Raw genomic sequence first — 12,399 nt, 5'->3', positions numbered from 1 at the left:
ACCTTTACACTTATAATTTACCTGGGACTGATTTTTATATTTTAACATGGTAATTATGCAGTGGTTGATTTGGGTATCCTAGACCTATTTATTAAATCATTTTTGTTACCTGTGTTGTCCAAATATTTTATAACCTTATTGATTTTTCAATTTACATATTCACTCAGATATTGAGAGATATAGTAAACTCTTAATAATGACTGAACTTTCTATTTATCCTTTTAGTTCTGATCATGTTTGTTTTTATGTTTAGATTTACTAGTTACTCTTTCTATATTCTATGTTTCCACTTGGAATAATTTTTTTTCTGCCTGAAGTGTACCCTTTAGTATTTCCTTTAGTGTAGTTCTGCTAGTGACAGATATACTCAATTTTTTGTTTTTCTTAGCATGGCTTTATTTTACTCTTAGTTTCCAAACATGTTTCCATTGATTATTCTGCTTACTATTTTTAATTTAAATTAAACTTATTTTAGATGATAACATAAGCATAAAAATGCACATTAATGGGGTACTAAGTAAGGTTTCAATATATGTGTATATTGTATAACATTCAAATCTGATCAAACATATCTTTGTCCTCAAATAATTATCATTTCCTTATGGTGAAAACATTCCAAATCCTTTCTTCTAGCTTTTTGAAATATATAATAAATTATTGTTATCTACAGTCACCCTACTATATAATAGTACCCAGATCTTCTTGCTCCTCTTTAACTGTAACTTAGTACCCATTGATAAACCTTTCCCCATCTCTCCCTCCTCATTTCTCTTCCCAGACTCTGGCAACCACCATTCCACTCTCAACTTCTATATGATTGATGTTTTTAGATTCCACATATGAATGAGATCACACAGTATTTGTCTTTCTGTGCCTGGCTTGCTTCACATCTCCAGTTCCTCCATGTTGTTGTAAATGACAGGATTTCATTCTTTTTATGGCTCAGTAGTATTCTATTTTGTTTATGTACCACATTTTCTTTATCTGTTAATCAGCTTGGAGACACTTAGGTTGATTCCATTTCTTGGATCTTGTGAATAGGGCTGCAATGTACATGGGAGTGCAGAGATCTCTTTGATATACTGATTTCATTTTTATTGGGTATATGTCCAGTAGTGGGATTTGTAGATCTTATAGTAGTTCTATTTTTAATATTTTCTTGAACCTCCATGTGTTTTTCCAAAATTCACTGGTTATTGAATCCTAGGTTGGAAATTATTAACTTTTGTAAGTTGAAGATTATGTTGGATTTAGGTTTGTAGTATTTCTGTTAGGAAATCAGCTGTTAGTATACTGTTGCTCCTTTGAAAGTTGTATTTTTCTTTGGCCATTTTTCATATTTTTTCCTTTTCTATTGAGTTTTCAACAGTTACTATAACGTGCCTTAGGCTTATTTTCTTTGTATTTCTTCATTTGGCATTCCTGGAGCATCTTGATTCATTGTTTTTACATTTTATAGATAGTGCAAATAAGAGCACTAAGAATTAGAATGTGTGTTAGTAGAGTTGGAGTGAGTATCAAAAACTACAAAGTCTTTTTGTAGTCATGGAGGTTGAATCCAAGGCCTTGCACATGCTAAGGAAGTGTTCTGCCACTGAGCTACCAGAGTGTTTTCTTTGTTTTTGGAGACAGGTCTTGCTACATAGCCCAGCATGGCTTCAAACTTGTTATCCTCCTGCTTCCTTGTCCTGAATACTGGATTTACAGGTGTCCTCCACCATGCTTGGTGCAACACCAAAGTTTATTACTTCACCCAGCTTTTTTCCCATCAGACTGTGCCAAGTTGAGCTTTGACATTTCAGGTCAATAAAGAAAGAAATGAAAACAAGTAACTGATATTCCAACTGCAGAGTCTAAGGACTGATGCAGAATTTCTCCAGTTTTATACAATGCTGTTTTATTTGATGTTTAGTATTCATTCTTTTTCTTTTTATTCTATTTCTGTTCATTTTTTTACACCCAGAACTCTCATTCACTCAGACAACAGAAACTAGGGACAATGACTCAAAAGCCTTTTGATCAGTTATAGAAAGCCTCAAGTTTCAGTATGAAAAGAGGAATTTCATCTTTAACTTATTAATACCACTTGTAACTACTGAAGCTTGCTTCTCAACACAAGACCCAAAGGGCTTATGCTTTTGCTATCAATTCATTTACTAGTTAGTATAAATGGCAACTGAATGTCTAGTTCACTGAAGGTCTAGTTCACATCTTGTCAGATTCCCTGTATAGGTTATATTAATGAGAAATTAACTTTTGGTGTGTTGAGGGGAATTTGGAGATTGTTATAGAAGCTAGCCTACCCAAACTAATACAGTTCCTTCCTGTGTTTTACCCTTAGATCATATATGCTATATAAGATATATTTCATTTATTTATCCTATTTATTATTTTCCTCCACTAGGATATAAGCTTCAGAACCATGAAGGGAGGGCTTTTTATCTGTATTGTTCACTGGTGTAATCCTAGTGCCTAAAATATTGTACTTGATGAATATTTGTTAAATGAGTGGATGGATGGACAAATGATCAAGCAAATGAAATCATGAATGGATGCATGAACAAATGGCTCCTACCTAAAGCATTTTAGGCTTGAGCAAGTGAAACAAATGCGGAACAGATTCTGTCAGGAACATAGAATTTAAAAAATGAGCCATGCTAAATACATTTGTCCTCTGAACAATGTAAATTTCTAGCTATCACAGAACAATAGAAAAGACATCATTGCCAGAAGGCGTGAGAATAAATAATAACAAATTGAAAAGTATGTTTTTCTTGAGACATGTTAATGCATTAGTACATAATTTATGAATCAATTTTATTGGTCAAATAATAACTTTACAAACTCAACCATCCACCTATCTAATTGATCTATTAAATGTCCCAACTCTCTATCCCTCCTATGTATTTATTGTTTGTAACCTATTGGTACACAAGAGCTAAAGATACAAGGTTGAATAAAACATGGACTGCCTTTTATGGCTTTATAGTCTAAGGAGAAAGATAAGTTTATTTTGTTATTGTTTCATCCATAAACAAAATTCCGTTTCACTACATTGAAGCCTCCTAAGGAGAAAACATCTTTCAATGTGTGATTCTTACACTGCTGTGGCAACAATTTATCTATAGTTTTATTCTTCTTCAGCAGCTGGAAATTTACATGACTAATGTTCAATTTAATATATCAAAATCCATGCCCACTTTTCAAGCTGAAAATCAGACATTACTTCTCTAATATTCCAGCTACAAGTTTATGTGATTTCAGAAACTAAAACTATCTGTCAGTATTGGAAGTATCCTGTTTGCTATTAATGGGGTGGTTTTCAAAAAGGAATAATATTTTATTGGCAGCAAACACCCTTTGTTATGAGAGAATGTTACATCCCCCACTGGGCTGTCTCCATGTTTAATAGACCATAAAATTGAAATTCCCACCCTGACCTCTAAGAGATGAGATGAGTCAGAAAGTGACTCATTCTCTCTAATCAGCTGGAAGAACAACCTTTATTGTCATTTACCTTGGACTGGGTAGAAGTAAAGAGATTTTGTTTCTGAAGGATTAAAATGATTGCAGAAAGGGCTGGTGGAGGGAAGCTACCTGTTAAAATGAGCTGAGCAGTCCCTGACATTTTCTCCAACCTTCTGATTCTAGCAAGTTGGCTGCTGTAGGTCTAGCTTTAAAAACTAACTTTATAGAAAGAGAATGAAAGAAACCTTGACACAGGCAGTGAGTTCATTTTGCTATCTTAATAAGATCTATAAAATTCCAAAGGATTATGTTAGCTCAGACAGTTGCCATGTAACACAAAGACAGTCATAATGATTGTTTTTCCTAATTAGCACCCAATTGAACCCAGAAATACCCAAAAGATAAAAGCGACATGAGAGGGAACCAAAAATCAAATACCTCTAATATTTTATCAAGTAGCTGATCTTATATATATGCCATGTTGCAACATCTCATGGTATTATATGTCTTTGTAAATGGCTTTGTCTTTTTAAGTAGAAAGAGTCTGCTGCTTTTTTGTTCTTGATGAATTGGGAATAATTACTGAAATGGACAAAATATAACTGAAATAGATAACATATAAGGCTGTATGTCAAAAAACTCAAGAAAAGATATGACAGTAGAAGAAACATACACAGAGATAATTCAGGAGGTATGTACTGTTCTTTGTTATAAGAAAGAGGAATACAGTCCCTGACACCTGGAAAGTGGTCTGACATGTGTAGGTCTTGGTGTTGTTAGGAGTGGCATTTGCAGGTAGGCCATGGTGTTCTGTTGGACAAAAATCACAGAGCACCAGCTACAAGATCATTGTACAACTATGATGAAGAGAGATAAAACAAGAATACCTCATAATCTTATCTAAACAATAACAAACAAAAGGTAACCATTCGAGCCATAAAATACAAAATACTCTCCCTTCTTGGCTAATGTGAACAACCTGCTGCTTCCTTGCCAATTAAAACTTTAACCTTGCTCTAGTAGTCCCTTCTTTTAGATGAAATGTATTGAAATACCAATCATCAAATTGTCCCCACTTATTGACATCACCTAATCCAGAGAAAATCCTGTTCCCTTGAACTCTTTTGAAGATTACCTAACACAAATCCAAATGATATAGTAAATCCTTTCGAATGCCCTCTTACTCTTCTGGCATGTGTTTTCTTTCATTGCAATGAGAAACATAGGTAGGTTCCTGGTGATCCGTAGTTTGATTAAAGTACATTTTTCTCATTCCATTTTATCACCTATACTGCTGTAGGTATTGTATGCTTTTTAAATTTTTTCAATGATTACCCTAGAAGTTACAACATTCATATTTAACTTTGAAAATTGAAATTTTACTTTTGTTCAAATCCATAAAAGGAACTTGGTATTCTTAAACCCTAAATATTTCTTCCTGGCAGGTATGTCATTTTGTCCTGTTATTTAGGCATATCTTATTGTTTAAGTCAATAATTCAGGTATTATCACTGTGTATATTCATGCACATTCTATCAATCTCATTGTTCACTCTTCTTTTTTATATCTCAGTTCCATTTCATCTCCTTCTGAGTATACAGTCTTTTTCTTTTGGCAGTGCTTGTGTTTGAACTCGGGGTCTTGTGCTTGCTAGGTGGTTAAACCATGCCTCCAGCCCTTTGTGCTCTAGTTATGTTTTGAAAAGGGTCTTACATTTATGACCAGGCCATCCTGGACCACAATTCTCTTATTTACATTCCCTGTGTAGCTGAGATGATAGGGATGTGTGTACCACCACATCCAGCCTTTTATTGGTTGAGATGGGGTCTCATGAACTTTTTACATGGGCTTGCCTCAAACCACCATCCACCTGATCTCTCTGCTTTCCAAGTAGCTAGGATTACAGACTTGTGCCACCACACCTGGCTCTGTAGTATACAGTCTTTTAAAGTTCCTTTTGAGAGTCTTTTGGTAATAAATTATCTCGGTTTTTGCTTTTGTTTTGCTGAAAATTTCTTTATTTTATCTTTATTCCTGAACAGTAGTTTCTCTGGATATGTATTCTGGTTTCTAGTTATTTTCTCCCAGAACTGTGAAAATACCATTTCATTGGCTTATGTATTTCATTATTACTATTGAGAGTCAACTGTCATTCTGATAGCTATTCCTTTGTATGTAATCTGCTTTCTTTTTTCCTCCCCAGCTACTTTTAAGATGTTCTCTTTGACTATAAGTGATCTGCAGTTTTTCCACAATGTGCATAGGGATTTCTTTTCACTTTTGCTGCTTGGGAAGAAGAAACCTAGACCATCATTTCCTTATAGCTGGGGTGTTTGTTTATCTTCTATACCTGAGTATTTTTAGCCCTAAGAACAGGGCCTGATTCATAGTAAGAATGTAATAAATATGTGCAATGCAGTGAATAAATTTAAAAACAATTTTAATTAGTTTCCATATAAATAATAGAAGGAAACTCATATCGTATCTCAGCATATCTAATAAGCGTATCTTATCATAGATGTCTCCAAGAGTTAATAGTAGATAAAGGAGCAAAGTGAATTTTGATCACCATTCTTTAATTAGGATAAGATAATCTATTTCACTCTTATAAATCAAAAGATAATTTAACTTAACTTCACATTTATTTAAGTTTCCAAGTGAAAATTTGAAGTCCCAGAAATTTGATATTAAATAAAATGAGAGCCTAACAAATTCTGAATACTTAGTAATCATTATTCACAAATAATAAGTGTAACTCAGTGTAATTTTTGTTGAACTCATTCTTCAGAGTTCAAATTAGAGGAAATGCAGTCTATTTTAAGCCTTGAGTTTTTGAAATACTAGATTGATGTTGGCACAGAGGGACATAAATTTTGTAGTGGCTATCATTTATTTTCTATCTTCTTTCTCATCTGTGGCCATACCACCCTGAACGCACCTGATCTCGTCTATCTTCTTTCACCACTTCTTTATTTTTACTGCTGTGCTCCTAACACACAACACTCATATGAAATGCTATGCATTATTCACTGTTCTTTATCTTCCATAGGTTTCCACCCCTCTTCAAAGCCTTGTTATAGCTGACAAGTGTGAATTCTCTTCTCACAATGACAGTGTTGCCAAATGTAAAGGGTATGGGCTTTCAGTATAAATTCTGTCTCTGCCATGGCACCTTTAAATTTTTGGACAAATTATTTAACCCCAGTGAGCTTTAGTTTCCTTATCTATAAACTGAGAATAGTTGAGAGCTACTTTATGACTCACAGTGAGGATTTAGAGATAGTGAATCTACATTGCCTACTGGGTACTCACTTAACATTGGTTTTCTATTCTTCTACCAAGTCTTCTGTCCATCTCCAGAACCCAAGAAGGTGACAAATGCATAATCCAAAGAGACTGTTCTAATAATCTGAAGCTCTAAAATGACAAATCACTCAAGTATATATCTGAGTTGAACAAATACAAGGTTTATAGTTATTGTTCTCATGAGGATAGCAAGAGGTACTAACAATTCTGGGAAAATCTTATTTGTATTAGGTGTTTCCAGTTCTAGTTATATGTGATAAAGGCGATCTGGAGGTCTGTTTCCTGGGGCATGTAGACTGGAAGTGCCATACATGAAACTGCTGTCAATGCACTATGTACCCATCCCAAATCCAAAGAATATACAAAAAAAAGAGTTAAGACCTTGGCATATCACTGTTGGGTGATTTTCAATCACTAAGCTATCTTTATTCCACTTATTCTTGTTTCATTCTGTACAAACTCTTTACTGCATTGTAGAGGTCAGCAAAGTTTTCTTTTTAAATAAAATGCCAGAGAGTAAATATTTTACACTTTGTGAGCCATGTGGCCTACTGTTACAGCTATTCAACTTTGGTGTCAGAGCACACAGCAGCCAGAGACATTACATTGAGCATGACTATCTTCTAATCAAACTTTACTTATGGGCACTGAATTTTGAATATCATAGAATTTTTGTATGTCATGAAATAGTCTTGATTTTTTTTCAACCATTTAAAATATAAAACCATTCTTGGCTTGAAGGTTATACAAAATAGGTGGTAGGGTGAATTAGGCCTCTGCCCTATTGTGTTTCTAAAGTTCCCTTCTATATCTTCTTATAATATACAGAAGTATTTCCAGATTTGAATATTAAAACAAATAAATTTCTCTGTTGGGTTATCGTAGTTATTTCCTACTATCCTCTTAGCAAGTTATCACAATGTAGCAGCTTAAAACAATACAAAATCATTATCTCATAATTTTGTAGCCTGGAAGTCTGGGTTAGCTTGGCTTTCTTCTCTACTCTGGGTTCCACAAGGCTGAAAGCAAGGTGTCAGTTGTTTGAGCTGGGAAGAATCTACTTCCAAGCTCATTCTTATAGGCAGAATTTAGTTCCTTGTGGCTATAGGAATGAGGTCCCCATTTCCTTGTTGGCTATTAGCTGAGCACTGCCTTTAGCTCCCAGAGGCCTCTCTCTCCATTCGTTGCTTATAGATTCCTGTATCTCAGAGCATTCTCTGTGTGCCAAGTCTTTCTTGCAATCTAACTTCCCATTCTGCGGTATTTATTCTTTTCCCTGTGTTTTTAGAGGCTCAGGTGATTACTTTGGGCCCACATGAATAATCCTTGATAATCTTGCTATTTTAAGGTCAACTAATTAGTAACTTAATGCCATCTGTATAATCTGGTCACATCAGTGTTTGATTGGTAGTAATCTTGAAGGGACATCTTTAGAATTTAGGACACCACAATTACCAGTTAGATTTCCAACATAAGTGGGGATGTATAAAGCTATAGATTTCTTGAGTTGGATCCAGAAATAATTTAACCTATTCAAGCTTTTGGTTTTGGTAGGTTAGACCCTCTTACATTCAGCACATTACATGAGCATATTTTATATAGTTATGGCACTAAGCCAACAATCTGTCCTTCTCAATAGGCGATCTAGCCTGGAAATGAATCTGGGGTTTACATGCTATGGTCAAGCATTTCAATAAGTGCTTTCTCCAAGGTTAGCATTTTTACTTTCTTTTACAGTAGTGGAACCATGTTTCATATATTATGTACTTTTGTCTCTTGCATTCAGAAGCAGGACTTCAATTGCTGTGGAGAACAAGGTTGACTTATTTTTCGGGAGTAACTTTTATATTTGGGATCCAATTGCTGATTTATAAGTCTAGTCAGTTGCTAAACCTTGTGGATATAATATTCTGGGGCTAGAAATTTCTGTTTGACTCTCAGTTGCTTTTCCTCAGTCGCCATATCAGACTTACCACCAATCCTTGCTAATTCTCCTCCTCAGTGACCCAAGTAGCTGAATCTCTTTTTCAATCCCTTATCTCAGTGATACTCTGATTTGTATCTTCATCGTTTCCTATCCCGTCTACTGAGTAACTTCCTAAATGATCTTTTTGCTCCTGGTTTCCCCTTCTCCATATATTTCTCCATATATTTCATCCAATCTGAATGTTAGAGTAAGTTCTTCATTGCCTCTAGAATAACATTCCAGCCCCTAGAATGGCATTCAAACATTTCCATTACATGGCCCAATCTTATCTTTCAATTTCATTTTCCACTACAGCTACACTTCATAAGCCCTTTACCCCACTCATATAGACCTACATTTACCATTCTCAGAACATGCCCTAATTAGCTAAAACTATTTCTTTGCATTTAATTAGAAATACATTTTAACTGCTGAATGAATGACATCTATAGTTGTTAAACCCCTTGTTGCAAGCCTGAAAATGGACTTCATTGCAGCATAGCAGCTCCAGGTTGAATTTGGACTGTCCTAATTTATTTCACAAATATTTACTGAGTACAGTGCTAAGTACTGCTCCTCGAAATGGTGAATAACACATCCAAAACCCCTGCCTTTGTGTCACTGATAGTAATAAGGGCTGTGAGGATATGAAAAGAAGGGTAATGTGTTAAAGTGATAGGGGACTAGTCAATCTTAAAATATTTGAAGAAGAGTGAATTGGCATAATCAATACATGATGTGTGTATATATACATATTTAGGTATATATGGAAGTGTCACAGTGCATCCCACAGATTATGTGATTAATATGTGTTAATAACTATGATTTTAAAATTTTTTAAATATTACTTGAGAGCATAGTCTATAAAATGAAACTCTCTACTAGGTACTTTGGGGAAAAGATGAATCAGATAGAGATCAGCTCTCAGAGAGCTTACAACTCAACATACATGAGAGAGCCTGGGAAGAAATAACTCTAAATAAAATCAAATGAAAACTACTTTTGCACATAAGACTTGTGCAAACAAAGAAGAGCGTTATAGACATTTTGGAAGATATGATTTCACATAGCCATTGCAAGTAGGGTTTAAAAATGGATAGGAGTATTCAAGGATTTTTTTCTCATATTTAACTTTGAACTGATTGCAAAATTCAGTCAGCAACGCTACCGCCTGCAGAATTTATCTCCTCCTCCCTGTTAGTCTTCCCATTGCCCTAGCATCAGTCCCATCCTCTTTCTCCTGGACTACTGTAATGGCCAAGCAGTCTCTTTGTTCCATTTTCTACTCTAAGCCAGTGTTTGTGTTACATCAAGGAATCTTTCTAAAAACAGAATCTGACTGTGGCTCGTGTGTCATCCAGAAATTTCAGTTCTCAGTGCTCACACTGAAGATCTTTTACATACTAAGGTAGTTGTTAAGAACATGAGCCCTAGGCCCAACTGCTTGGGCTGAGATTCTGACTCTACTACTTACCAGCTGTGTAATATGAGGTATTCTATTGCATTAATTCTCGGGTTCCTCATCCATAAAATGTAGATAATAATGCTTATGCAAGGTTGCTATCTGGATAGAAATAGATGAAATATGAAGAGCAATTAACAGTCTTTAGTATATTCAATTAATACAATAGAGACCATTACTGTCATCATAAAATATTCCAGAGATTGAGATAAACTCTGTAAATAACTGGTTATTTTTTTTACTTAATTAGGGATTTTTGAGAGTTCATTATGCAGCTAAATAATTGAATTTCAATCACCACCCCCTTCCCTTGAGTAGGCAGCTAAGGATTATCACGGGTGAATGGTTTTTTGAAGAAAAGGCAAAGCGTTTCAAGCAAGTCAATGTTCTGGGCACTGATGTTGTCCGACAGTCCATCTTAAGAAGAAGTCCAGGTAACTCCTGCAATTATTTGGGTGCAAAACTTTTAATCTTCATTTTGTTGGGATAAATAACTTCCATATTTCATGTAGCAAATGAACAGAGTTGGGTTTTCTGAGTCCGTTAGGTGATTTCTCAACTCAGCAACATGAAATCCAAATCTACAATTCACACAAGTGAAGAGGAAGTCAGTGGAAAATAAAAGTCATATTGATTTTCCATGTATCTGACACACTGAGATTTTCAAAGAAGCCATATATCTTTACCACAGATAGTTCTTTTTCCTGAATGCACTTCTAATATTTTACTAAATATTTAAGAAAATACCATAAAACAGATTAATTAAATGATTCAACCTGTGAAAGCAATTCTTGATTTTTCAACAAGTTTTACTTCAGATTTCTTTTAAATACTACTTTTTCTAGTCCTTGATACTCAACCAAGCACTGGTTATTATGTGCTTCTCTCCTATCCCCAAAATGGAAGCATTGGGAAATACAAAAGGGCATTTCTGGTTTTCACAATGACTAGGTGGAATCCATAACATTTAGTGGGCAGGAACCAGAGATGCAAGATCACATAAAACGCATAGGACAGTTTCACTCAATGAAGTGTTAGACTAGCAACAAATGCAAACAACACCCAACTTCAGAGTGCTTTTCAGTGTACTTAAACTACAATTTCATTGGTTAATATTGATTGAAACTTGTGTTTAGGAGCATATTTCTCATGCATGGTATAACAAAGGTGGAGCAGACATCTTTTGGGCTCTTCCTAGGCTATCTCATCTTTCATAGACAGGAGACTATTGCCCTTGTTTTTAAATTTGGCAAGCAGATCTGGGAGGCTTGGAACTGATTCCAGTGCCACTTCTGAGTGTGGACTTCACAAGGAAGGGCCTTTGTACATGGGTAACATCGGGTCTGATTTCACAGGTGGAAGAGTACAGTTAGAATTATGCAGTCAGCTAAGGCCTCTTCTTTCACTTAAACCTCAGTGCTTTCCAGTGTGTGAACTTTCTCAAGTCACAGGATTTATGCACAGCTGTCCTTCCTACCAGAGTGTTTGGCTTATGTGATCAGAAGTCAGGATATCATTTCTATAATCTCATCCTGAAGGATGGTGGTGCATGTCTGCTATCTTGGAGGATAGCAAGTTCAAGACCAGCCTGGGCATGTAGCCCAGACCATCCTAGGATATACATCATGAGACCCTGTCTCAGAAAATCAAAACAAACAAACCATAAACCCTATAATCTCATGTTGAAATTCAGTCTCTAGGGATTTGGAGTTCTCATGAGCCCACTCCCACTCTAAAAATATCTATAGAGGTATGATGTATTTATTCTCCATTGCAGTCTTCCCTGGAAAGCTTATCCTGATCTTGGTCCTTATTTAACTGGAGAATAGTCAGCAAATTAGAAATAACTATATACTTGAGAAACTTGGAATTGAAATGTCATTACCAATTCTTAGAGACTACTTTGTCCTGTGGTAATCTAGGAAAGTGAATGCAGAAGAGAAATTTGATCTCATTTCTGGCCAATTTGTATGTAAATTTGTCTTCTAATTATTTTTAATGAGGATCTGAAGAAGCACAAAGCCAAGAACAAGCCCGCCAGGATCCAGAAAAGTCAGATACTTCGCCTTCTGTTGGGCAGAAAGCCAGCCATGATGGGCCGAAGAGAAAGGGGTAAGACACAATCTATCCAAGGGAATTTTTAATCTTTATTCCAGACACCTCTGAAATAGATTCCTTAGTTTTTCAAATCTGATGT

The 12,399-nt window shown here is 35.3% G+C and overlaps 1 protein-coding gene across 7 annotated transcripts in view; it reads left to right on the top strand.

Annotated features, from left to right (window-relative positions):
* Positions 1 to 12,399, top strand: part of Sytl5 (synaptotagmin like 5) — a 232,405-nt gene that overhangs the window by 161,854 nt on the left and 58,152 nt on the right. For all 7 annotated transcript variants that reach the window (XM_074062217.1, XM_074062220.1, XM_074062222.1 and 4 more), the window contains 2 exons: positions 10,521 to 10,636; positions 12,206 to 12,314. In XM_074062217.1, coding sequence (XP_073918318.1) covers positions 10,521 to 10,636; positions 12,206 to 12,314 — 225 coding nt within the window. The remainder of the gene's footprint in view (positions 1 to 10,520; positions 10,637 to 12,205; positions 12,315 to 12,399) is intronic.

Source organism: Castor canadensis, chromosome X (genome assembly GCF_047511655.1).
Source record: "Castor canadensis chromosome X, mCasCan1.hap1v2, whole genome shotgun sequence".
Lineage (NCBI taxonomy): Eukaryota > Metazoa > Chordata > Mammalia > Rodentia > Castoridae > Castor > Castor canadensis.
Note: the sequence above shows the minus strand (reverse complement) of the source record. Positions and strands in the feature narration are given on the sequence as shown.